General features: G+C 32.4%; 5 protein-coding genes across 9 annotated transcripts; 2 read left to right on the top strand and 3 right to left on the bottom strand.

Moving 5' to 3' along the window:
- The first annotated feature begins 553 nt into the window (after positions 1-553).
- On the top strand, positions 554-12,940 carry ush (Zinc finger protein ush). The gene is made up of 4 exons (XM_075729070.1): positions 554-1,048; positions 2,085-5,082; positions 8,548-9,436; positions 9,500-12,940. Exons 2-4 carry the CDS (start codon positions 4,099-4,101, stop codon positions 12,223-12,225), a joined length of 4,599 nt encoding a protein of 1,532 aa, XP_075585185.1. The 5' UTR covers positions 554-1,048; positions 2,085-4,098; the 3' UTR covers positions 12,226-12,940.
- Positions 10,368-13,975, bottom strand: LOC124498224 (uncharacterized). Its single transcript, XM_075729071.1, has one exon. The coding sequence runs from the start codon at positions 13,565-13,567 to the stop codon at positions 13,118-13,120; it is 450 nt and encodes a 149-aa protein (XP_075585186.1). The 5' UTR covers positions 13,568-13,975; the 3' UTR covers positions 10,368-13,117.
- A 611-nt stretch (positions 13,976-14,586) lies between these two features.
- Positions 14,587-16,384, bottom strand: LOC124498172 (uncharacterized). Of its 2 annotated transcripts, none has more exons than XM_047061890.2 (2): positions 15,227-16,384; positions 14,587-15,166 (listed from the first exon to the last, which is right to left on the bottom strand). In XM_047061890.2, exons 1-2 carry the CDS (start codon positions 16,143-16,145, stop codon positions 14,817-14,819), a joined length of 1,269 nt encoding a protein of 422 aa, XP_046917846.2. In that variant the 5' UTR covers positions 16,146-16,384; the 3' UTR covers positions 14,587-14,816. The 2 variants fall into 2 exon arrangements, with proteins under 2 accessions (XP_046917846.2, XP_046917847.2); XM_047061891.2 differs by having other exon boundaries at positions 15,278-16,378.
- On the top strand, positions 16,334-18,747 carry LOC124498156 (uncharacterized). 4 transcript variants are annotated; one of them, XM_075728924.1, is made up of 7 exons: positions 16,334-16,666; positions 16,746-17,328; positions 17,573-17,651; positions 17,722-17,845; positions 18,083-18,247; positions 18,312-18,497; positions 18,612-18,747. In XM_075728924.1, the coding sequence occupies exons 3-7, from the start codon at positions 17,649-17,651 to the stop codon at positions 18,728-18,730; spliced, it is 597 nt and encodes a 198-aa protein (XP_075585039.1). In that variant the 5' UTR covers positions 16,334-16,666; positions 16,746-17,328; positions 17,573-17,648; the 3' UTR covers positions 18,731-18,747. The 4 variants fall into 4 exon arrangements, with proteins under 4 accessions (XP_075585039.1, XP_046917827.1, XP_046917826.1 ...); XM_047061871.2 differs by having other exon boundaries at positions 17,930-18,247; XM_047061870.2 differs by having other exon boundaries at positions 17,722-17,875; positions 17,930-18,247.
- Positions 18,748-21,052: 2,305 nt separating this feature from the next.
- LOC124491221 (copia protein) lies at positions 21,053-24,731 on the bottom strand. Its single transcript, XM_075729378.1, has 2 exons — positions 21,269-24,731; positions 21,053-21,125 (listed from the first exon to the last, which is right to left on the bottom strand). Exons 1-2 carry the CDS (start codon positions 24,590-24,592, stop codon positions 21,114-21,116), a joined length of 3,336 nt encoding a protein of 1,111 aa, XP_075585493.1. The 5' UTR covers positions 24,593-24,731; the 3' UTR covers positions 21,053-21,113.
- Positions 24,732-24,799: the final 68 nt, after the last annotated feature.

Genomic DNA, 24,799 nt, shown 5'->3' with positions numbered 1-24,799 from the left:
GTCCAGGATTTTCCATGAAATCTTTTTCATTGCATTTCACTAAATAATTGAATTTATAATCGATCAAAGATTAGCTTGTGATCAATTTTGCGGTGATAGTCGTAGGATCATGTGGTGGTTGTTTTTCGTTCAATATTTTTTGATTGAAAACAGTGGATTTGTTGTTGTACATAGAAAAACAATCCCGATATGGATCGATTCACAAAAAAAAATCCTGACGAATAGTCAAAATATCCGAAAAAACAAGAATTCCATAATGTCAATGGTGATAATTCAATTTTTTTTCTTCTGTTCTGATCGCGTAATTCCTTGATTATCTTCACTTGTTTACTCGATTTTTTCTCACATGAAATATGTAAAAAATGAATTTGAAAAAAAGAGAATGTTTGAATGAATGAAAACGAACAACAACAACAGCAGCAGCAGCTGAAGAAGCAGTAGCAAGCAGACGACCATTTTTTCTACCAAAAAAAAAAAAAAAAAAGATTCATATACATTCACCACACACATATACGAATTTATAGTTCGAGAGTCTACACTTTGTCGTCATCGTTATCGTCGTCAAACAAGACTATAGAGTTTCAGTTGCAATCTGGCTATTGGATAGTCAGCACACATACACACACACACACGGACACATGTGTTGTTTATATTTGCAGAAATTTTTTTTTTTTTTTGAAATTTTATCTGTTCCAAATTGCCGTGTTTGGCGCGAATTTTTCTCTGTTTTATTTCGTTGATTTTTCTCATTATGTTTTTAAAACAAAAATAAATAGAAAAAACTTGTTTTCTTTCTTTCTCTCTCTCTCTCTTGCAATACGATTACATTCATTTTCATGTGTTTGTTTGTGTTTACTTGATTTTTGAAAAATTTTCCAATTAAATTACTAATTTAATGAATGAACGAATCATCTTTTTAAATTGATTCGATGATCTCAACAAACCTCATAAATCTCTCTCTGTGTATGTGTTTTTATTCAACTTTGTTTCAAAAGTTTTTTGTTGTTTTCTTCAAATTTTTTTTTCTTGCATTCAAAAAATCAATTTTGTAAGTATTGGAATATGAAATTTTAAAATTTTTTAAAATATATCATCTTTCTAACTATTATGAGCGAGGCGCCATCGTAAGATTGATATTGAAACTATTTTTACTAGACATTCAATTCATTTTATCATATGATAATTGATTGATAAATCAAATCAATCAATGATAGACCGAATAACAACAAAAATAATATCTAAAAATAAAGCAAAAAATCCATTCAATCAATCAATAATTATATCATATCAACAATATGACAGATTTTATTCACGAGACGAAAATCAAATTTGATGATGTTGATGATTATTTGTTACAAAATTAATATCTTTGCCGTTCATATCATCAATTTTTCTTCGTCTTTTTCCAAAAACACCATCATCAGGTTGTTGTAGAAGGTAGAACTAGCCAAACACACCAGGTCGTAGTTGATCAGTTGGTGATATTTCTATAGTGTACCCCATCAATTTAAGCAATTGACTGTTTTTCGGTTGATTTTGATTTTTCGATAAAAATCAATATGAAAAAAATTTATTGGTTAACAGAGTAGGGTGTTTGTGTTTGTGTATATTTATGTACTCTATGTACAATTGAATCGGTTCAATGATTATGATCGCATAATTTTTCTTTTTTTGATTATCAATCACAATCAATAAAAAATCAAGAAAAAAAAATCGATATAATTTATAATAATAATAATGATGATGAATCCATTCGATCTAATCGATAAATGATTGATCAGGCATGTGATTCATGGATAGATTGGTTGATTTTTGTTGTTGTTGTTTAAATATAATAATTATATTTCACACACACTCACACACACACACACAAACATCTATTTTGTATTTCGTTATAGCCGTGTGTTTTATATAATTTTTGTTGTTGTTGCATATATGCCAAGAATAGTATTTGGATCAATGGATATTGATAATAAAATAGGTGATAAACAATTATCGAACGATATACAGATATTTGAATTGTAATCATCATCATTAGTAATTGATTTTTAATTTTTGTTTATAATTCAATTGACAAAATATAGAATATTCAACGGCACTACCACCTATAGGCGGCAATAAAACAATCGAATCCCATAGTGTTGATAACCAACTGTCTGAACAAAAGCAGCAACAACGACAACAAACGGAACCAGAGAAAACAATGGCCGAATCGATGATTTTATCACAATCATCATCGGTTTCAATGGTTCCACCACCTGTTTCTTTTAATAAATTTCAAACAGTAGCAACGACAACAACAACAGCCACATCGCCATCATCAACCCCATCATCACCATCATCGTCATCGATTAGCGCGACGAATGATAAAATTGGTAGTGATTCTGGTGTTGTACTATCATCTTCTTCATCATCTTCTGATTCTGGTCTGAATACTTCAAGTAATCAACAAAAACAACAGCAAAGTTCTTCTATTTCAACGAACAAAACGAAATCCTCAACAACAACATTTCATCATCAAAATCGACAACATCGATCATCACAACATCTTCATTTTAAATCGGCAAAATATTCATCATCATCATCATCATTGAAAATCAATCACCATCACCACCACCATCATCATCATCATCCACATTCAACAAATTTAAATAAATCTCTGACACAATCTTCTTCGACGAAACCCTTGTTTGCATCATCATCTTCTTCATTATCATCATCAATGAATAATTCTTCAACAACACTATCATCATCAACGTCAGCATCATCATTATCGTCTTCATCATCATCACCAGAGAATTTAGTCAATGTGAATGATAATCAGACATCGATAATTACCGAACAACAACAACGATCTACAACAACGACATCAATAATAAATAAAGAGAATAAAAATCAAAAAGATGCTGATAATAGACAAACGTTAATAGATGCTGATGAAACAACGGAAAACAAGGACAAAGATAATATTAGTGATTTAGATGTTGATGATAATGATAATGATTATAATGATGATGGTGATGTTGACGAAGACGACGATGATGATGATGGCGACAATGATGATGATGATGATGATAAGTTATTATTTAACAATAACAAAATGGCCACAACAACAACATCAAAAATGATGACAATGACCACCATCAATGATGATGATGTTAATTCAATTGTTGTTAATGAAGAAATCAGTGACAATCATCATAACCACAATAATAATAGTAAACAACATTCAAAACATTCCAAGACACAAAAAAAATCGGATCTTCATTTCAATCATCAGTCAAAGTCAACATTATTGATCGACGCTGATGATGATGATGATGATGAAAATAATGTGATGATGGATGAAAGTAAACATTTAACAATAAAACAATCGAAAACAAAAATTGATGATTCAAATTTAATCCGAAAAAAGATGATCTCATTGAATTCGAATAATAATGATGATAAGCGACGACAACCACAAACTACTACATCATCGTCATTGCATGTAAACCATCAATCTCATCGTCATAAAAATCGTAATTCTATCGATGATTCTTCTTGCGATAAAAATCAAAAACAACAACAAATTGAAGGACAACAAAAACATTCTAAAGACAAAGAAATTGACAACAACACTGAAATTGTTTATGGTGATGATAATGATAATAATGATGATGTTGATGATGGTGGTGGTGATAAAAGTAATAAAACCATTATTACAAAACAATCACAAATCAATCGAGTTCATGGATTGAATGATGAAGAATTATTATTATCATCGCAAACAATTATGGATGCTATTGTTCCTGCTACTGCTGCTGATACTGTCATTCTTGATGATGATAATGATGATGATAATAATAATCAACAAAATCAAAAAAATGTTAGATTATCATTGTCATCCATGATGGACAACAACAATAATGATGGTGATGAAAGCATTGCTGTTCGTGGTGGTACCTTTGACGACGATAACGTTGATGATGATGAACTTATGAATAGTTTTGATCCATCTGAAATTCTTAAACGAATGAAAGTAGAATTAAAAGAAGAATTTGAAGATAATAATAATGGTGGTGGTGGTGGTGGTGGTGCGATGATGGTTCTATTTCAATGATCAACGATGATAACTGTGATAATCAATTACCGATTCGTAAACAATCCAAAAATAATCGAAATAATAAAATTATTGATGATTATTCTAATAAATCATCATTTATTGATGCTGGTGGTCAACAGAAAAACAACAACAATCCCATTGATCAATTATTGAATTATTTTGATAATGAAAATTTTCGTAAAATGTTTCAAAATTTTTCCATACTACAACAACAACAACAGCAACAACACAATCAACAACCTAATCATACATTGAATGATCTCATTGATGGAACAACAACAACAACAACAACGAAAGCATCAACATCCACATCCTCTTCAACAACAACGAAAACTGTACAACCACAACAGCAACAACAATCAATGTCCAATAATCAATCATTGAATGCATTAACAGTTGCTGCGGCTGCGGCTGCCGCCGCTGCTTGTTCAACAAATTTTCAAGAAACATTCTTTATGCTTAATGAGGATGATAAACGACGGATTCTTCAATCATTCATCTATAAACAACTGAATGGTGGTGGTTGTTTCACTGAACTTATGTGCAATGATGATGATGATGACGATACAATTATAACTACCGATCTGAACGGTAGTAGTCAGATAATGAGCCATAATAATACAAATGATTCGTCTACTGTCCAACATGTTAGCAGTAAAAATAATAATTCTGATCAATTATCATCATCAACCAAATCACGATCATCATTGGATCATACAGGATCTAAAACCAATATGCCAGTGATTCATCAAAATCAATCAGATCTAATACAAACACTATTTCAAACAATCATGTCATCAAAAGCATCATCGGTTTCATCAATGTCCGAAAGCAACAACAACAACAATAATAATACAATTACAACATCCACGGCTGATTTAGTAAAATCACAATATCATGGTGGTATTATCGATGATCCTGGACATCGATTTTGTTCTGCTTGTAATATACAATTTATGTCAAGTAAAACCTATAAGGTATGTCTTCTTGTGTCTATCTGTGAGTGTGTGTGTGAATGTAACGCCCTTTATGTTAAGTCACATGAATATTAATAATATAATGATGATTATGATCATTTTTTTATCCAATAATTGATTTGATAATCAAATCATTACGTACATTTGCTTGAATTAAGTTTTTTTTCAATAATTATCATTCGTTTTTTTTGCTCGTGATTGCAAGAAAGAGAAAAAAATCCAATTATCATTGATGATGATCAATGATAATTTTGTATATTGAAATGAAAATCATTGGATAGTCTGGACATTTCATCATCATTTCATTATCCAATCAAATTAATCAATTGAGTCATTTCAAATGTTTGTGAGAGCGAGAGAATTTTGTCTTCATTTCACCAAAGAATTTGAAAATGAATTCATAAATTTTATTGTATCGATAGATATCAATATTCGATTCGATATTATAATCGATTGCTAAAATGTGATATGTGATAACAGAAAATCACATTAATCCTATCCGATCGAGCCGGATGCCGTTACAATCAATCAATCTTTCCTGATTAACTGATTGCATTATTACTTCCGGTTTCATATTGATAACAAATAAAATGAAAAGAAATTGATTCCATGAACAATATCATCAACGAAATCATGATGAAAAACGTTTTTTTCCTGTTCAAAAATTTGTCCGATCTGTTTTCATTATTTCAATTATTTGTTTTTTTTATCATCACATAATCAGGCAGGATGTATCTCTCTATGGATTGTTGTTTAGATGATGTTCACGTAACCGCCATCAAAACTATCAATCAATACAATGTTTTAGCATTAAAAAAAAATCTTGACAATCCAAAATCACTGTAAACGATGACACAATAACACAATGAATATAAACATTAATATATGGCTTTCTTAATCCATTCTTGTATGCATTTGCGTTTCAAGTAGTTTGAATTGATCAATTGTTTGTATATAGATGAAAAAAAAAGATTTTTTTCCATTTAATCCATCTCCATATCATCAGAATCAATCAAAAATCAAATCAAATGATTATTTATCATTCATTGATGACAACAACAATAATCTATAGAGATTAGATTGATTAAATCAATCATCATATGATCGATTTAGATTTGTTAAATCATTTTTTTCCAGCTCAATATTTGTCCATTGATTTATTGATTGATTTTTTTTCGCCGTAATATTTTTGATATTTTAGTCATTATTTGCATATTTCAATACCATCATCATCATTATATGTAGCACGCGATATTATGCGTGGTCAACTTGACGATGATGAGAATGATAATGATCGGATCGATGAAAGATAATTTTTTTTTATTTTTTCGTTCGTTTTTTGATATTCATCATCATTTGGTCGTTTTTTCTCTCGTTTGACAATTTTCGGTCGATCATGTGGCCGCCAACGTTTGCATTCACAATATTAATATCATATCTCATCATTTTCATTCGATCGATAGGATCGATAAAGTCTAAAAAAATAATCAATCGCTTCGATCAACCCCAAAACACACACACACACACAAACACAACTCTCATAATCAGACCACAGCCATGATAATCATAATAAAAAAAAAGCACAATCGATCCAGCCCTTTGGAATAATGATTTGATCCATTTTTCTAATTGAAATGATGATCCACACCATTATAATTATCCCCATCAGAAAAGAAAATTTATCGATTACAAATGAAAACGAAAAATCAGCCGTGATCAATCAATCAATCAAACAAACAAACAGACAATTAATCAATGTTTTTATTTTTGGTTATAAACTCGCGCGCAAACTAAAATACACATCTAGGGTTAATAATCTGTCTATGGTGTTTTTTTGTATACGATATATCATCATTTTTATCAACAACAACAACGACAACATTGCAAGCAAAAAATTGTCTTTTTTTTATAAAAAAAGTATTGAAGATGTTATCATCATCATCAAAATTTGATTGATCGATCAATTGATTGATTTGAATTTTGATGATAATGATAATGATAACCATAGTGAAAAAAAAAACCTAATTATATTTTTGTCGACAATTTTTTTTTATCCTATAGCGAGAAAAAAATACATTATGTCACATGACCACAATCATCTGACATATAAATATCAATCGTTCATTCATATTGAATGGCTGATGATTATTTATATATGTCTTGATCTTCGACCTTTTATTTTATATTATTAGATATTAGATATGATTTATTAATGATGATAATGAAGATTGATTGATTGATTTACATTGATAAATCACACCATTATTTAAAATAAATAATTGGCCAACACCTAACTCAAATCTTGCATTTTTGTTTCTCTAAATGATTGATCATTTGTTGTATTTGACCAAAAATGAGACTTTAAACAGTTTGATTCAATCGAATGTGGTAAATATTTTGCTGAACCGGAATTTGAATATTTTTTTTTTGTTTATAAATGATGATCAATTGAAAACTTGTTATTGTTATTGTGGATTGTGGTGACTGTTTTTATCCATTTTTTCACTCTATATCTGATACAATCATCTTTTATATTGATGGGATTTATCTTATTTGGATTTATTTTCTCTTTTTTTCATCCATTTATCCAAATAATTATAATAATGATGATTGATAAATTAATACACTCATGATGATGAATGTTGTTTTTTTTCCAATTTTCAATTAATAGACCAAATTTGGAATATTTATAAATATGGAAAATTTGATGATCCGATGATGATATTATCCCAAATGGCCATCATTTACAAATGATTTTTTTTTCTCTTTTTCTTCTTTATTTGCCGATTATGTTTTTCAATATGATTTATCATCTTTGATGTACTTCTTTTCTTAGCCATGATGATGAGGATTATGGTGATAATAATTGCGCCAATGTCATTGTCATCATCATCAAATGATATACCCCTGTTGAAAAAATAATCATCAATCGTTAGATTATAAAAGCCAGATAATTAATAATAATTTCTTTCAATGAATTTTTTTCAAAATAATGACGAAAATCGATAGCGATCATTGATATCGATCTCTCAGTGTATATACAGTATAACATTGACAGACAAAATTTGATAGAAAATGAAAGGAAAAAAATCCCAATGATATAGACATACAGTTTTGTCGACAAATCATCAATTATCAATCCATTTTTAGGTATATAAAATTTAAATAATCGTCGCTGTCATCATCATTCAATTTATTTATCTTTTATGAATGAAAAAAAATGTGCAACAAATGTGATTATTTGTGTTGTTTGTTTATTTGTTGTGTTGTGTTTTTTCTTTTTCAAATTTCCTTTTGCGGACATATGAATTTGACATGATATGATGATGATGACGATGATGATGATGATTATATTTTTTTTTATTGTTTATATAAATCGATTAATTTCCGAATTTTTCATCCAGAAAAACAGAAAAATAATTTTTCTATTTTTTTTCGTCTTTCATTTTTACTTTGTCACTTTAGGTTCATAAAGAATTATATTGTTCAACAAGACACTTGACACATTCACAACAACAACAAATCAATTCATCGTCATCGTCATCATCTTCATCATCACTATCATCGACCATTACAACAACAATATCACCATCGATTGTTAATCAATTAAACTCTAATAATAATAATAACAACAATCAGAATAATCAACAACAACAACAACAACAACAGAACAACATGACGTGTGGTAGTAATACTAGTAGTAAATCATCATCATTGGCCAATTCACAAACATCATCCGGTATTGGTTCATCACCACCACCATCATCATTTTCATCATCATCACCAAATTCATCATCGAATTCAATATCAACACGTAAACCACCACGTATCTTGCCAAATGATTTACAAGATAATAATCCTAATGAATCCGCGAATGATATTGTTATGGATGAATGTAATAAATATACGGACTTTCGTTCACTATTTCCTGGCCTATTGCCCGGTGGTACATCATCATCATCAACAATTGTACCGATTAATGGAATGGCTCAACAAATTAATGAATCCATTCATAATACAACACCAATTTATATTGTACTCTCAGCAAATCCTTTGGTTCTAATACCATTTTCTTTCAACAATGTTACCAATTCATTTGAACCATTACCAAGTTTAGCTGCCAATCTAGATGTTTCAATTGTGGAAAATCTTAAACTGTTGGCTCCATCATCCAGATCATCATTAATGTTTCCTCTTGGTCTTGATCCTTCATCATCATCATCATCATCATCAATGCAACCATTTATAACAACATTTGATGAAATGCGTAAATCTGTTAATCTAAAATCAACAAATTTTTCATCAACAAAAAAATGCACTGCTAGTGAAAAATCTCATCATCATCCCAATATCAGTAAGACAAACATTCTTTATTAATTCAAATTCTAATATGTTTTCTTTTCTCGAAAAAAATTAGATAAACGTTCCCATTCAGAATCGAATCCTGATCAACCATTAGATCTGTCGTCTAGTGGTTCACCTGTAACAAAACGTTCGAAATCAGAATCGGTTAATCAGGACAGTATGATGATTATAAACACTGATGATTCTCCAGTGAAAAAAGAAATGGAAAATGAAAATTGTGAAGAATCAATATCGTCGTTAACTAATAAGGATCAGCAACAGCAAACATTCCAAGAACACATGAACAATTTGTTACAGAAATTTGCAATGATGCAATCGATGAATTCTGTGGTTGGCGCTGCACCACATGCAAATGCAAATCTTGTACCTTCATCAGCATCAGATTCTTCACAATTGGCATCACAATTGTTCACCGGTGGCCATCAATCAAATCAATTAGCAGCTGCATTAACCTCCTGTGACAATCCAGCACTTGCTCAATATTTAGCTATGGCTATGGCTGCATTGACTGGTTCAAATGCCGGTTCGAATCAAAACGTTGCAAAAACATCGATTCCAAATCCGAATAATAATCCAACAATACAGCAATCGACCGATTTTTCATCACCACATGTTGATGTCGTTGTGAAACAAGGTAATTCACGTTGTAATGAATGTAATATTGTTTTCTACAAACACGAAAGTTATCTTGTACATAAAAAACTGTATTGTGCTTCAAGAAGAAATCATGATTCATCATCGATTAATCGATCTATTAGTCCGAATGATTCACGTAATTCCGGTGTCAACAGTATTATCCCGACAAACAATCGTCCATCGTCGGCATTATCCAATTCTTCATCATTATCCTATACACCTTCTACGAAATTCGCATCGAATTTGCACGTGCCCACCGAACTGATTGGACCATCATCGCTGAAAACATCCAGTTTGAATCCTGATGAAACACTTTCATTATCAACATCACCATCGATGCTATCATCACGTGAAGCTGCTTCGGTTAGTCCGGCCGCTGCTGCTGCATTGCTTTCGCCAAATAAACAATCGGCTGTCTTTCAATATTTTTGTGCTGCCTGTGGTATCAAATACACTTCATATGACAATCTTTATGCCCATCAAACTTATTATTGTTTGAAACGTAATAATAATGGATCAACAGCCGCAGCAGCAGTTGCAGCTTCTGCTGCTACGGCTGCTGTCATAAATGCGGCACCCATATCACCGGCAACCGTTGTAAGTCCATTGCCAACTTCACCAGTTCCATCTGTTTCTGTTCCAACACCACAATCATTATTAACTCCACAATTATTGGCTGCAGCCGCATCGCTTGGAGCTGCTGCAACACCAACTACTTCGGCAGCGGAAGCACTATTGGATTTTACCTCTCCAACATCCTTATCTCAACAATGGAATGCATTAGTTACTGCTGCGGCTGTTGTTGGAGCCAAAACCGGTGCTTCAATGACCAACAATGGTTTAATTGTTGGTGATTATAATTGTCATAAATGTAAAGCATCCTATGTTAGTCCCGAAACGTTGGCTGCACATGTTTGTAGTGCTGATTTGCGTTTGGAACAGAAACCGGAAAAACCAGCCAATACAACACCATCGACATCTTCGTTGCAAACATATAAATGTACTATATGTGGCTACAAAGGACACACAATGCGTGGAATGCGTACTCATGTACGGGTCCATACGGAAGAATTAGCAACGACCGGTGCATTTGAAGAAGATTTTATTGTACAGAATACTGATCTACCTGAACCATCAGTTGGTCGCAGATCAAGTCATGGAAATTCTCTGACGAATCCTTCTCGGCAACGACGTCGTAGTAATAATATTGATGCACAATTATTATCATGTCATTCGAATGCATCACTTTCAAGCAATGAAACATTCGATAGTGTTATTCGTAGTACTGTTTCCAATTATCTTGAATCAGCAGCTCGAAGAACTAAAGAACAACAGCATCAACAACAAGCTATTGGTGAACAACAACATCAACCACAGCAAAAACAACAACAATCACAATTAAGGAAAACATCAAGCGTGTCACCATTGATTAGTGAAAATAGTCAAAATCAACCACCATCACAACAATCCTCATCACAATCAGCTTTACAACAACAGCAAATCCAGAATCATAATTGTCAATTCTGTCCATATACATCGAATTATAAAGGAAATGTTATTAGACATATTAAATTGGTACATAAAGAAATCAATGGTACATCGTTAGCTTCATCGATACAACAACAACAACATCAACAACAACTAGTAAAAGAAGCTATAGATGTATTAATGGGTGTTGATTTTATTGGTGGTGGTGATGGTGATTTATCATCAATTGGTACCGAACAAACAACCGATATGATTAACACCATACCAGGTAAATCATCCAAATCACCTACACCAAATAAATTAATGAATGGTTGTATTGCTACATCGTCAGCAATTGATTATTCATCATCGTCATCGTCATCATCATCGCCACCACCATCATCTACATCGACCAATAATAATGTATCAATGAAAATAGATTCAAAACAAAAACTTAATCAATCAGCATCATCCACTGCTGCTAAAAGTCCATTATCCAATGCAATTACAACAACAGGTAACACAGCAACAACGACTACGACGCTGACCAATAATAATAATAATGATATAGATAGTAAATATTGTAGTGCATGTAATATTTCATTTACATACCGTAATTCATATTTGGCACATAAACGATATTATTGTTCATCAAATCATAATGAAAATACATGATGATCATCATATGGAATAAATATTACCTATTTGGTTCTGATTCTGATGACATGATATTTAGAAAATCATGAATCTTTATTCTGTAGAATTTATTCAAAAAATTTATTAGTAATTCTGGTCACACTTTTCGCATTCTGTCTCTCTTCTCATCATCATCATCATCATCATCATCATTATCTTCATAATTATTATTTAAATGATCATATAAATCGATTGTATTTATTGAATTTCAATTATTTATTTATCAATTTTATTTGTATGACAATGACACACATACACAGTTTTTTGCAAACTGAAAAACATGAAAAAATCGCCGGTTAAAACTTAGCAATATGCAATAATCTTTCTCTGTTTATTTCGCTTTTATATATTCTGTCTGTTTGTTTGTTCGTTTTTTTTTTGATTTAAAATTCATTCTCTGAACATAATCCTTTCACTGTTTTATTATATCACCCTTGAACTGCACACACACATCCAAACACACAACCGAGTTTCTTTTGTCCATCACAAATTCGAATGTCCATTTTTTCAATCAGATTCTATTGATTTCTCAACATAACACACGGTAATTATATTTATCTGAATTACTTTGACAAGATTTATACAGTTTTGAAATTTGAAAAAGAAAAAATCATTTCTCCTAGTCTTTATTCATCCGATAAAAAAGAGAATAAGAAATTCAAATTAACAAATAAAAAAAAATGATTGAAAAAAAGATATTTTGCAAACTAGCAATCAATTGACTAAATCAATAATTTGTTATTAATTACAAATTTTTTTTAATAAATACAAAAAAAAGTAAATTTTATCTGGACATCTGTTTTAGAATTTGTTTTTTCGATTCACTAGATGGCGACGTGAGCTACATTTTTGACAATTTTTTTTCGTTGGCTCAGAAATTGAATAATTTATTCATTCCATTATTGGTTGGATTTTTAACGGCTGTAGGATGTCCAGGATCTTGAATTTGTCCATATCCTTGTAGATGCATGTATCTTGGATCCAATGGTCGATTATGATATGCTTTTATCATCTGATCTTTGATCAATATTTTTGGATGAATCTTGCCGATCATGCCCCAACCACTAATATCACGAACTTCATTCTGTGGTTGTGGTGCTGTGGATGGTTGTGTCTGATGATGATTCAACAACAATGATGCTGGTTTCCCAACATTTTCCGGCATTATTCCATCCATGCCAGCCACTTTGGGTGGATCAAGATTAAAATTTGGTTGAACATCAAATTCTGTTTCATCGATGGAAAAACTTCCAAAAATGGCAAGTGAAACAATCAATGTCAAGATCAATAATGAACAGCGATGATCAATGATGATTGTCATCTCTTTTATGTTTCACACACACTCGTACATACATTAAACGTATGTCACAACATTCAAAGAAATTTTGATAAAAAATGACTCAGACTTGTGAATTTCAAATTTGAAATCTCATTCTTTTTTTATTTTGGTTATCCAGGATCAAATCATACGAAAGAGAGAAAAAAGCGTAGGCGATCAAATTGTTTACTATAACGAAAGCGAAAATGAAAAATTGAATAACGAAGATATATTTACTCGGAAATGGGCCAATGTCAAAAACTGTCGTCGTTTTTTTTCGTTATTGTTATTGTTGTTTTTACGCTTGAATTACGCTTCATTTTTTTTCTTTCTCTCTCATTTTACATTCGAAGAAAATGGCCAAAAATATCTTTTCTATAGAGACAAAAAGAAAATATGTTTTTGGAACATTTCAACATTTCATTACCCTGACACATCCATCAAATGTAGAAATTTTTTTCTGGTTTTTCTCTCTCTCCCCCTTTCTCTTGTTTATGCAGCAGGATCTTGCATTTCCTTAGGAAAAGAGCGAATTTTATGTCACCCAAATATATATTTTGTTTAAAGTTTTATTCAGCTGATGATGATAGCGGTAGTCGGTAGTGGTGGTGGCCACCAATTATGACAAAACTATGACAATAGTTATCATCATCATCATTATTCTCTAAAATTTTGAATGAATGAATGAATGAAGTAGACAAATGAGCAGTGTTGACCAATTGAAAATTTTCTATTACATTTCCGGTGTATCATTTTTGGGTGTAGTGCGAAATTATCATGTGATTTTTGTTTAAATTTTTTTTCTCTCTCAAAAATTCAATATCCGTCCACAAGTAACAAAATTTTTTCATTCATTCAAACGAATTAAATCAAATTGAATTATATTTAAATTATAATAATAATTTTTAGTTTTGAGGATTGTAATTTTTAATTGATTTCAATTTTCATCATCAATGTCATTCTGTAGGCTTTTAGAGATTTTGACAAAAATAAATAACAGAATTATTTGATATAATTCGATCTTTGGGTTATTTTTAATTGCAAACTCAATCTTTGGTTGTTTTGTTTGTTTTTTTTTGTTCGACGAAAGACTTGACTCGAATTTTCTGATTTATCTTAGGATTTTTTTTTGAAATCAAATAATGAATATTTAAATGATAAAAAAATTCGTGACAAAAAGATTATTATTATACAACAGAATTTGGATCAAGTTTTTTTTGTTTGTTTGTTTTTTCTCGTAAAAAATCTGTTATTATAATAAAAATGGAAATATTTGATTCACATCGGTAGAAGAGCCAAGATTACCAAGATCATTATTGTTATTATTATTCGTTGCAACGGTATTTGGCGTTCCAAATTGATCCAAAATATCATTCAAGTTTCCTGCACCACTATTTCGATTATTGTTTCCAGTTCCACTAGCACCACCACCCCTACCACCACCGGTACCAAATGCATTATTTAGATTGACAATTTCACTTGGTACTTGTTGCCCGCCGAAACCAAACCCAGCCAAACCATTTTGATTGTTATTGTTGTTGTTATTATTGCCACTGCCGCCCATATCCATATTGCCATCCAACATCAGACTTGGATCATCACCTAGATAAGTATCAAAGTTATTCAAATTTCCAGCGAAATCATCCAGTCTATTATAATCACTTTGATCTGCACCGGCCGTTCCCGGTCGGGCAAAATTAAAATTGCTCGTACTTGGTGGTGCAAAATCAAACATTCCTCCTCCGCCGCCATTATTATTATTATTGTTGTTGTTGTTGTAGCCATTATTGTTGTTGTTCGGATTATTATTACCAGAAAGAATATTGTTCAAATTAAAATCGGCAAAATCATTCGCATTGACCGGAACTTCAACGGGTGGTACGGGTACTGGAGGTTGTGGTGGTGGTGGTGGTGGTAGTGGCCGTGCTTGTCGATTATTAAAATTTCCATTATTATTGCCATTTTGATTTTCATTCGTATTTTCCGGTATATGAATCTGATCCAAAATCGGAATTCCATTTTCATCAAGCGGTAAATTTTTATTCTCTATTACACGAACTGGTCCTAATTGTTTAGGATCGATACCGAAAAAATTTGGCAATTCAATTGGTAATTGTTGTTGATTGGTATTGTTTTCAACATTGCCACCATTACCATTATTATTACCATTTTTGCCATCATTTTGATTATTAACATGATCACCAAATGGTTGAAAATATGTATAGCCAGTTCTATATGGTTTAATACCGGTATTATATGAATAGCCTTGATTATAACCACGATTCACTGAACCAGGATTTTGCTCAGAATTTGGTTTTTGTTGTTGTTGTCCATTAGTACCGCCACCACCACTTTGATTTGTTGAACCACCATTATCCGCTCCATAAACATTACTGTTTGTTGTTTTGATTGTCGGTTCATTAGCTGATGTTTGTAATTTTGTTTGTTGTTGTTGATTTGAATTTGTGACTGGAACAGCTGACACATGATGATGATGAGGATTAAGATGATCAATATTGATGACGGCGACAGTGGCAATGATGATGACTATGATGTATCGAAACATTGATGACACACTCATTTTGAATGAATTAATTTATGTATGTTATATGTGGATGTGTGTGTGTGTGTGTGTCTGTCGATTTTTGTTTTCACGGTTATTTCAATTTGTTTTTTCCAAAAATGAATTGTCACGAACACACTCGCACATACACACACATTTGATTATCGTTTTAAATTCTCCAGAAAAAAAACATTTAGAAAAAAATTGCAAATAAAAAAAAACATGTATGATCGCCACAACGATCAAACACTTTCTTCGTCAATTTTGAATTTTTTTGAAAGCTTTTTGTCTGTGTAATCATCAAGACTACCAACCAGTTTCAAAAACTAACCGGAAAAAAATAATGAACAACAACTCATGACTCATTCATAGAATTTTTTTTTCGTTAAATGAGACGCCCATTTTTATCATTGTTATATTATTGGCCAATAATTAGCACCTGAAAAATTTAGATAAAAACGACATTCAAATTTGAAATGTTTTTTTTTGTTTCTGCTGCCGATTTATTCATTTGAATCATTTAATTTATCTTTTTCAAGGTACGAAAAGAAAAAAAAACAACTTGACCCAGTTCATGATTGACATTTTCTATTCTTTTTATTATAAATGAAATCATAGTGTTATTATTATCACCACACACTTATATGTATTCTCAAATGAAGAAAAAATCATTGGTTTTCTAATCCAAAAAAAATCCTTGACAACATCCTGTTCCGGTGGTTGAAATGTTTTTCAATCATAAGAAAATTTTTTTTCGAAATCTTTTTTCATGTTTTCAACAATATGATTACGTTATACATCCATGTATCAAATATTGTCCAGTTATGAGTCATAATTTGGAGCAATTTCTTCTTTTTGGCTACCTAGAATATAAACGAGAGAAAGAGAGAAAAAGAAAGAAAAAAGTGACAATTTCCATGCTACTAAGGTATCACCCAAGTGAATGATTGCAGGTGTACAACCAATATTATTCTACGTTTGAAACAAAGAAAAAACCCAAAAAATCAAAATTCAAATCGGACAAGAAAAAAAAGAGTATTAAACGATATAAATGACAATGATTTCATATTTCTTGTCAACCATTGTTAGTCAGTTGAGATTTTCATTTACGAACTACGACAAACGATCGACAACAAATTTTTTCCAACGACAACGACGACGACGACAAAGTTTTGACAGATTCAACTTTTAGTTCAACGATGTGAGTGTCCAAAGCAACGTCTTTTTGTTTGTTTTTTTTTTTTGATTTTAATACACATCAAACTGACCATTCTTTTATTTTTTTATTTCTTGTCTTGAATCGAACAAACATTTATTCTTTCTTCATTAATTCTCTCAACCTATGCAAATTCTCATTCTCGTATTTCGGTCCGAATTGCCTGTTGAATCCTATGTTCACGCTCACCACCCATTTGCCATTCATTGCCTTGATTATATTCTTGAAGATATTTGATCATAAAAATTTTTGCTTGAAAAATCAAGTTACTGATTTGACCAGTTGACACATTTATCATCATAACAATGGTAAATTACACATAGAATTTCATTTGATTTCATTTTATTATCATTTTTTTCTCTTATATTCCAAATTCAGTTCTCTAGTCGACAAATAATTGGCATTATAGCCATTACGGCATTATGGATAAACGATTGTGGGGCACAAGGCAATCAAGGTGGCGGTGGTTTCTTGGGCGATCTTGGAAACCTAGGTAATCTAGGTAATCTAAATCTTGGCAATTTGGGACTGGGTAATTTGGGCATTGGAGATCTTTCATTTGATGATAATCTTGGAACGGGTTTAGGTGGTGGAGGTTCTGGTAATCCAGGTTTGGGCGGACAAAATCTTGCCAATTTCGGGGGTGGTGGTGGTGGTGGGGGAGGACGACAACCCGGATTGGGTGGTCTTGGTGGTTTACTTGGCGGTGGCTCACCCAATGGTTATAATCGTAATACAGGTGGTGGTGGTGGTGGTCTTGGTGGATTGGGGGGCCTGAATCCATTAGCCGGTCTCGGTCAAGCACTTGGTGGTTTAGCAAATGGTCTAACCGGTGGTAATCAACGTGGTGGTGGTCTACTTGGTGGTTTACCCGGGTTAGGTGGAGGTGGTGGTCAGCAAGGAGGTAAGTAGATTTAAAGTTTTTTGTTTTCGTTTAAAATTTATTCCAATATCTTCATAATCAAAAGGACAAGGACTTGGTCTTGGTGGTCTAGGAAATCTTGGTGGAAATCGTGGGGGTCAAAATGGTGGTGGCGGTTTTGGTGGTCTTGATGGTCTCAATTTAGGAGGTGGAAATTCTAATAGTGGATTTAATGGTCTTAATTTGGGTGGTGGTGGAGGTGGTGGCGGCAATGATATCGGTGGTCTTGGAGGTAAGTAATTTTTTTATCAAAAAAAAAAAAAAAAAACAGATAATAAATCATTTGATCATTGTCGTTAACGATGATGATTAATTCATTATTTATTCATTATGTGATTGAATTTAGGTCTAGGCGGTGGTAATGATTTCGGTGGACAAGATCTTGGTAATCTTGGCAATCTGGGCGGTGGAGCAGGTGGTGGTGATTATGATTCATTGGGTGATGCTGGTTTTAGTAAAAAATAAATCCCAATATATATGTCTGTCTATGTGTGTTTGCTTAATTCTCGGGAATTCAAAAAAAATTCCCGAATCTATTTGTAGAAGTGGTAGTCCTGAATCTATTTAATCTTTGAATAATTATTTTTTTGCAATTCAGCTAAAACAATTTTGTAATCCATGATTTTTCCCGTTTGTTACATCATTTCACCATTTTCACATCCGTTTTTTTTAATTTCTGTTCTGTTTATTTGTTTCATTCAATCATTGATTTATTTGTCCATATCCTGTTGTAGTCTTGTCGTTTACTTTTACCATGTCCTTGTCTTTTTGTGTTTGTGTATGTTGCATCATGATCATATTTCATATCAATCATTTTGTGTTTTTTTTCAAATATTTTTATCCACACCATGAAAAAATATCATTATCACCATTTATATGTATGAATGTTGCCATTATAACACTGTCTCTTTCTAAAAAATTTTGTTCATTTCAATTAATTTAATACACGCATGCACACACACAAAAAATTCTAACCATGCATAGTCATAAGAAGAAATAAACATAAACAACTATAAAAATGAAACGGAAATTTTTCAGAAAATTCTCGTAAAAAACGTTCATATTACATAATAATTATTTGCGTGCCAGAATAATGAGGTTTTCTTCAATTTCTTCAACAAACTTTTTTTTGTCTTTGTGTTTTGTGTCTTTTGTTACAAATTGTTTCTCTCTCTCTCTTTTTGTCCTGAATTTTGTCTTGAATGTTGATGATTTCAAATGGTTAAATTGAATTTCATTTTCCTTTTTCTCTTCATGTTTTGGACCAATTTTACCAAATGATGTTGAATTTTTCTAGGAAATCGAATAACAAATTACCCATCCATGGTATGCAATTGAGATTTTTTTTCACTGTTTGTTGTTGTTGGAACAACAACAACATTATTTGGCCCACATTTATTACACTATGCATTGTACTTTGTTTATTTCGATTCTTTCGATTTTTATTTTATTTATTTCATTTCGATTTTTTATTTTCTTTTTCATGTTTTTTTCTGCTATTCGTGTCGTCGTAACACATTCAAATATTCGTTGGTCGTTTTTATCGTTGTTGTTATTGTTGTTGTTGTTGTTGTTGGTATTCCATTCGTGTATATCATTCCATTCACTTTGATTCAATTCATTCATTCTATACGCGAATAAAGTTCATAATGATTCTGGTTTGAATTCTTTCTACGTCTATATTTCAATGTGACATATCAACATTGAAAAAATGCTTCGAATTCGAATCCTTCGTAATATCTTGGGAATTGCCGTATACACAAAATGCCAAAATAGAAAATTATAGAATGAATGGAAAAAGATCGAATTAAGCAAAACATAGACAAACACACGAATCGAAAAAAGAGAACGGAAAAGAGAAGAGAATGTGTGGGAATCAGAAGAGAAGATGAAATGAAAAAACGACCCACGAACATTAGATGAATTGCTTGCTTGTGTTGTTTTTTTCTTTGGTTGGGCTGGTTACTGGTTTTATTTTCACCATTTACCATTGTGTGTGTGTCTGTCTAGGCACATTATTCGTTCGGACAACTAGAAAAAAAAGTAAAAGAGAAAATGAATGTGAAAAACAAAAAATGAAGAAAATAAAGAACATAAATTCTGAAGCGATTGTTTTTCAAAAATCAAACAATAAGCATTATTATTTTTATTGAGTTTTTCATTTATATATAAATCAAACACATGTAATACTAAAAGGTTAAAACACTCATCGGGTAAGAAAAATAAACTTTACAACATGCTCCCCTGTTACCCGATGATTCATAAAAACAAAGAATCAAAGAAAATACATAAATTATTTTTGCTAAAGGGTTTAGTTAACCCATCTGCTAATTGAATATCAGTAGAAACAAAATCGACAGACATAGAAGGATCATCTGAAAAAATCTCCACGAGCTTTTTGATTTCTATGTCAAAATGTCTGGATCTCTTCATCGTGCTTCCAGTAAAAATTTGAATGGCAGACTTGTTATCACAACGGAAAATAACATTAGTCATATAACTCATAAAGTCCAAAATTTCACGTATTGGTTTCATGATGTTATGCCCATCCAATAAAGCTCTGGATTCCGCCTCACAACTCGATGTAGATAATTTCGATTGGCGACAACATCTCCAAGTTAGAGTCGACATCCCACAACGGACGATTACACCAGAAGTTGAACGTTTAGAAACACCTTGACCAAAGCTGGCATCAGTGTATACGGTCAGTGTTGAATCCAACGACCCGATAACAAGATTTTTATTAATCGTAGATGATAAATAACGTAAAATATTCTTGCAAGCTTTAAACAACGAGGCTGTTGGTTTCGTCATAAATCGAGAAAGCCAGTTGACAGAGAAACAAATGTCAGGTCTGGTTCTATTGGCAATATAAAGAAGACACCCAATTAATTTCTGCACGGGAAGATTCATGTCAATTTCTTCATCCTCAATGGTTTCATAAAGAAAAGACATTGGAACTTTAGATGGTTTGCAATCCACCATATTAAATTCTTCTAGCACCTTGTTGATATAACTAGATTGATTCAATTCAAACCTATCAGGAAATTCCTTGATAGTAATTCCAAGATAGTCACCGATGTTGCCAATATCAGTGATTTCAAATTTATTTTCCAATTCATTGATGATCGAATTTAGCATAGATTCATTAGGACCAACCATGATGATATCATCAACATAAAGCAACAGAATGACGTCACCTTTTTTGAATAGACATTTATCGGTAACACATTTCTCAAAGCCAATTGACAACAAATAATTTGATATGGTTTTATACCATGCCAACGGACTCTGCTTTAGACCATACAAAGCTTTTTCAAGTTTCAGCAAACCATTGTTATCAAAACCGGATGGTGGACGAACATAAACTGGTTCAGATAATTCAGCATTTAAAAATGCCGTTCGTACATCTAATTGTCGTACTTTATGATTAAATGTTTTGGCCCATGCCAGCAATATGTTTGTCAAAGATCGATCAGGTGTTGGTGAAGCTGTTTCCATGTAATCAATACCATACATCTGTCGATAACCACAAGCAACAAGCCTTGCTTTGTATGCACCAGTTCGTTTTCTAGTAAAGATCCATTTCGTTGGTATCACCTTCTTGGATTTATCAAATGGCACTTTTTTGAATACAGAATATTTTTGCAACTGATTAATTTCACAATTTATAGCATCCAGCCATTGTTTCGAATCTGGTAATTTTAGAGCTTCATCGTAGGTTGATGGTATGATATATGAATTCACGCATTTGTAACCAAATCTGTTCGGGGGAACTCCCCTGTTCTCTCGATTTGATCGACGTGGTAAAATATGATGATCTACTGATTCTGAATCTGTAGTCGCAGAAATATCATCGATAGATGGTGTTTCAACATCAGAAAAAATACTTGTTGATCCGTTATCGTTTTGTGTTGACGAAGATGATGGTGAAAATGAAGCTGGTATCGAAACTGTAGATGAATCATGAGTATTGTCAATAACACTATCACTATCACTATCACTATCACTTGTTAAACTGTTATCATGTAAAAATCTTGGATTGATAAAAGAAGATGAAGATGATGTTGATTGATCGACATTAGATGATGATGATGAGTCACATTTAAAATACATCTCATTCTCACAAAATTTCACATCATTTGTAATCACTATTTTATCATCAGATGGATCAAGAAGACGATAATTCACTTTTGAATTTGTATATCCGATGAATACCAATTTTGTTGAAGTTGGATCGAGTTTCGATGTTCGTTTTTGTTTTGGTTGATGATGATAAGCAACACATCCAAACGTATGCAAATGACCGTAGGATGGTTTATGACCGAAAAACAATTCAAATGGAGATGAGCCAGAATCACGAACCCAAATGTTTATCAGATAAATAGCAGTAGACATAGCTTCAGCCCAATATTTGTGGTCCATGTTGGCTGAATTTAGAAGAGTACGAACAGTACCAAAAACAGTTCTATTCATTCTTTCTACGATTCCATTTTGCTGTGGCGCGTAGCCAACAGTAGTTTGATGATTGATGCCATTTTCTGAGCAAAATTCTTCCATTTGATGATTGACGAACTCTTTACCACAATCAGATCTGATATAACATACTTTTCGTCCATTTTTCTTGTATCGACGTTGATGATCAGTGATAAAATTAATTAACGCTTCAGTTGCATCAGATTTAGACGGAATTGAAATACCGAAACAGAAACGTGTACGATGATCAACCACAAGTAAACCATATTTACTTCCACCCGCTGATAACACTGGGCTTTCCCACAAGTCAACATGAAGAAATTCAAAAATGTTCACATCATCATAGATCATTGGTTGTTTATGTGGCACAGACACAGATTTATTTTTCAGACACGCATCACAGTTGTCATTATCAATTTTAACACATGATGATTGTTTGGCGATTTGATTTAGAATATTTTTGCCGCAATGGCCTAGACGATAATGCCACAGATTGTAACATGTTTGTTTGCGTTGATTTTTAAGAAGCCACACACCTGATGATTGATTAGCAGACACAATAGGATTCACAATGTTAATGTCATGGTTTTTGATGATGAAAGCTGTTTTATCTGGCGATTGGCCATCAAAAAACACAGAATAACCGTCACTCATAAGTTGAGACACAGATATCAAGTTTGCATTAAAATCACCACATGCAACATTTTTTAGCATAAGTTCATTGTCATTTGGATGAATCACAGTATCACCAGTTTTTGTTGAGATAATTGGTTCTCCGCCAGCGGCCTCAAACTCACACCGTTTGGACTTGGCGTTAACCAGCACCGATTCGTTGAATGTCACATGTGTTGTCGATCCTGAATCCAGGATCCATGAATCACTTTTTGTGTTACAAACATTTTTAAGAATAACGGACTTAGCCGAATGTTTGCTGGTAGATGCGGCATTTGATGACTTTGATGATGCAGAAGATGATGATGTCGATGGTTTCGAATTTGATTGGCTGGATGACGATGATGTGGATGATTTATGATGTTCATCCCAGAAACGTTTATGACAATCATCAGTAGTATGACCATTTCTTTTGCAGTAATCACACTTCACATCGTTACGTTTTGATGACGAAGATGATTTCTTGTTGAATTTTTTCTTCATGGCATTGACAGACTGATTACTCACATGTTTCGATGAAACAGTTTTCATTTTTTCGTCCTCCTCGATGAATGCGTTCATTATGTCCTTCATTGTCAACGAATCTCTGGACGTCAGTCTGTCTGCCAGACGTTCGAACTTTGGTCGTGGTAACATACTGATGATGATGGTGCACCGAGAATTCTCAGTGTTTTGTAGCCACTCCGATTCGACATCTTCAAAACGAGCTGTCAATTGTTCAAGCCAAAGACGAAGTTCGCCACCTTCATACTTTGTACCAACCAGCTTTATATATTTTCTTACCGCTGTAGCCCGATTATCTTTCTCGAAACGAGTCATATAATCCCATAGTTGAAACACCGTTTTCAGATGTTCAACATGATCCCGAACCTTTGGTTGAAATGTAAATTTCATTAATCCAAAGTACCTCTGATAAAGAGAGTATTCGGGATGGCCAGTCGGAAGTTCATTTTTAAGAAAATGTTCCTTACCACATGTTTGGAACGCTGATTGTACCGAGGATGACCACTCTTTAATATTGGCACCATCATATTTGGTCACTTGACTGAATGCATACGTTTCCAGTCCCATGTTGGACTCGGATGATGATCGTGAAGAATTCATAGATATGAACATTTCCATAAATTTCTTCATGGTTGCGTCCATGTCATTACCGCTGGTTGACGATGGCTTTGTCATGACAAACACAAATATTTAAGATAATATTTTTTCAATAATAAACAAATGAAAAAATAAAACAATTAGCCAGAGGGGTGAAAGAAAACGATCAACCACGCTCTGCTACCACATGAAGCGATTGTTTTTCAAAAATCAAACAATAAGCATTATTATTTTTATTGAGTTTTTCATTTATATATAAATCAAACACATGTAATACTAAAAGGT

This window comes from Dermatophagoides farinae, chromosome 3, assembly GCF_024713945.1.
Source record: "Dermatophagoides farinae isolate YC_2012a chromosome 3, ASM2471394v1, whole genome shotgun sequence".
In the NCBI taxonomy this organism is placed as follows: domain Eukaryota; kingdom Metazoa; phylum Arthropoda; class Arachnida; order Sarcoptiformes; family Pyroglyphidae; genus Dermatophagoides; species Dermatophagoides farinae.
The sequence above is the reverse complement of the archived record's forward strand: the minus strand, read 5'-3'. Positions and strand labels throughout refer to the sequence as shown.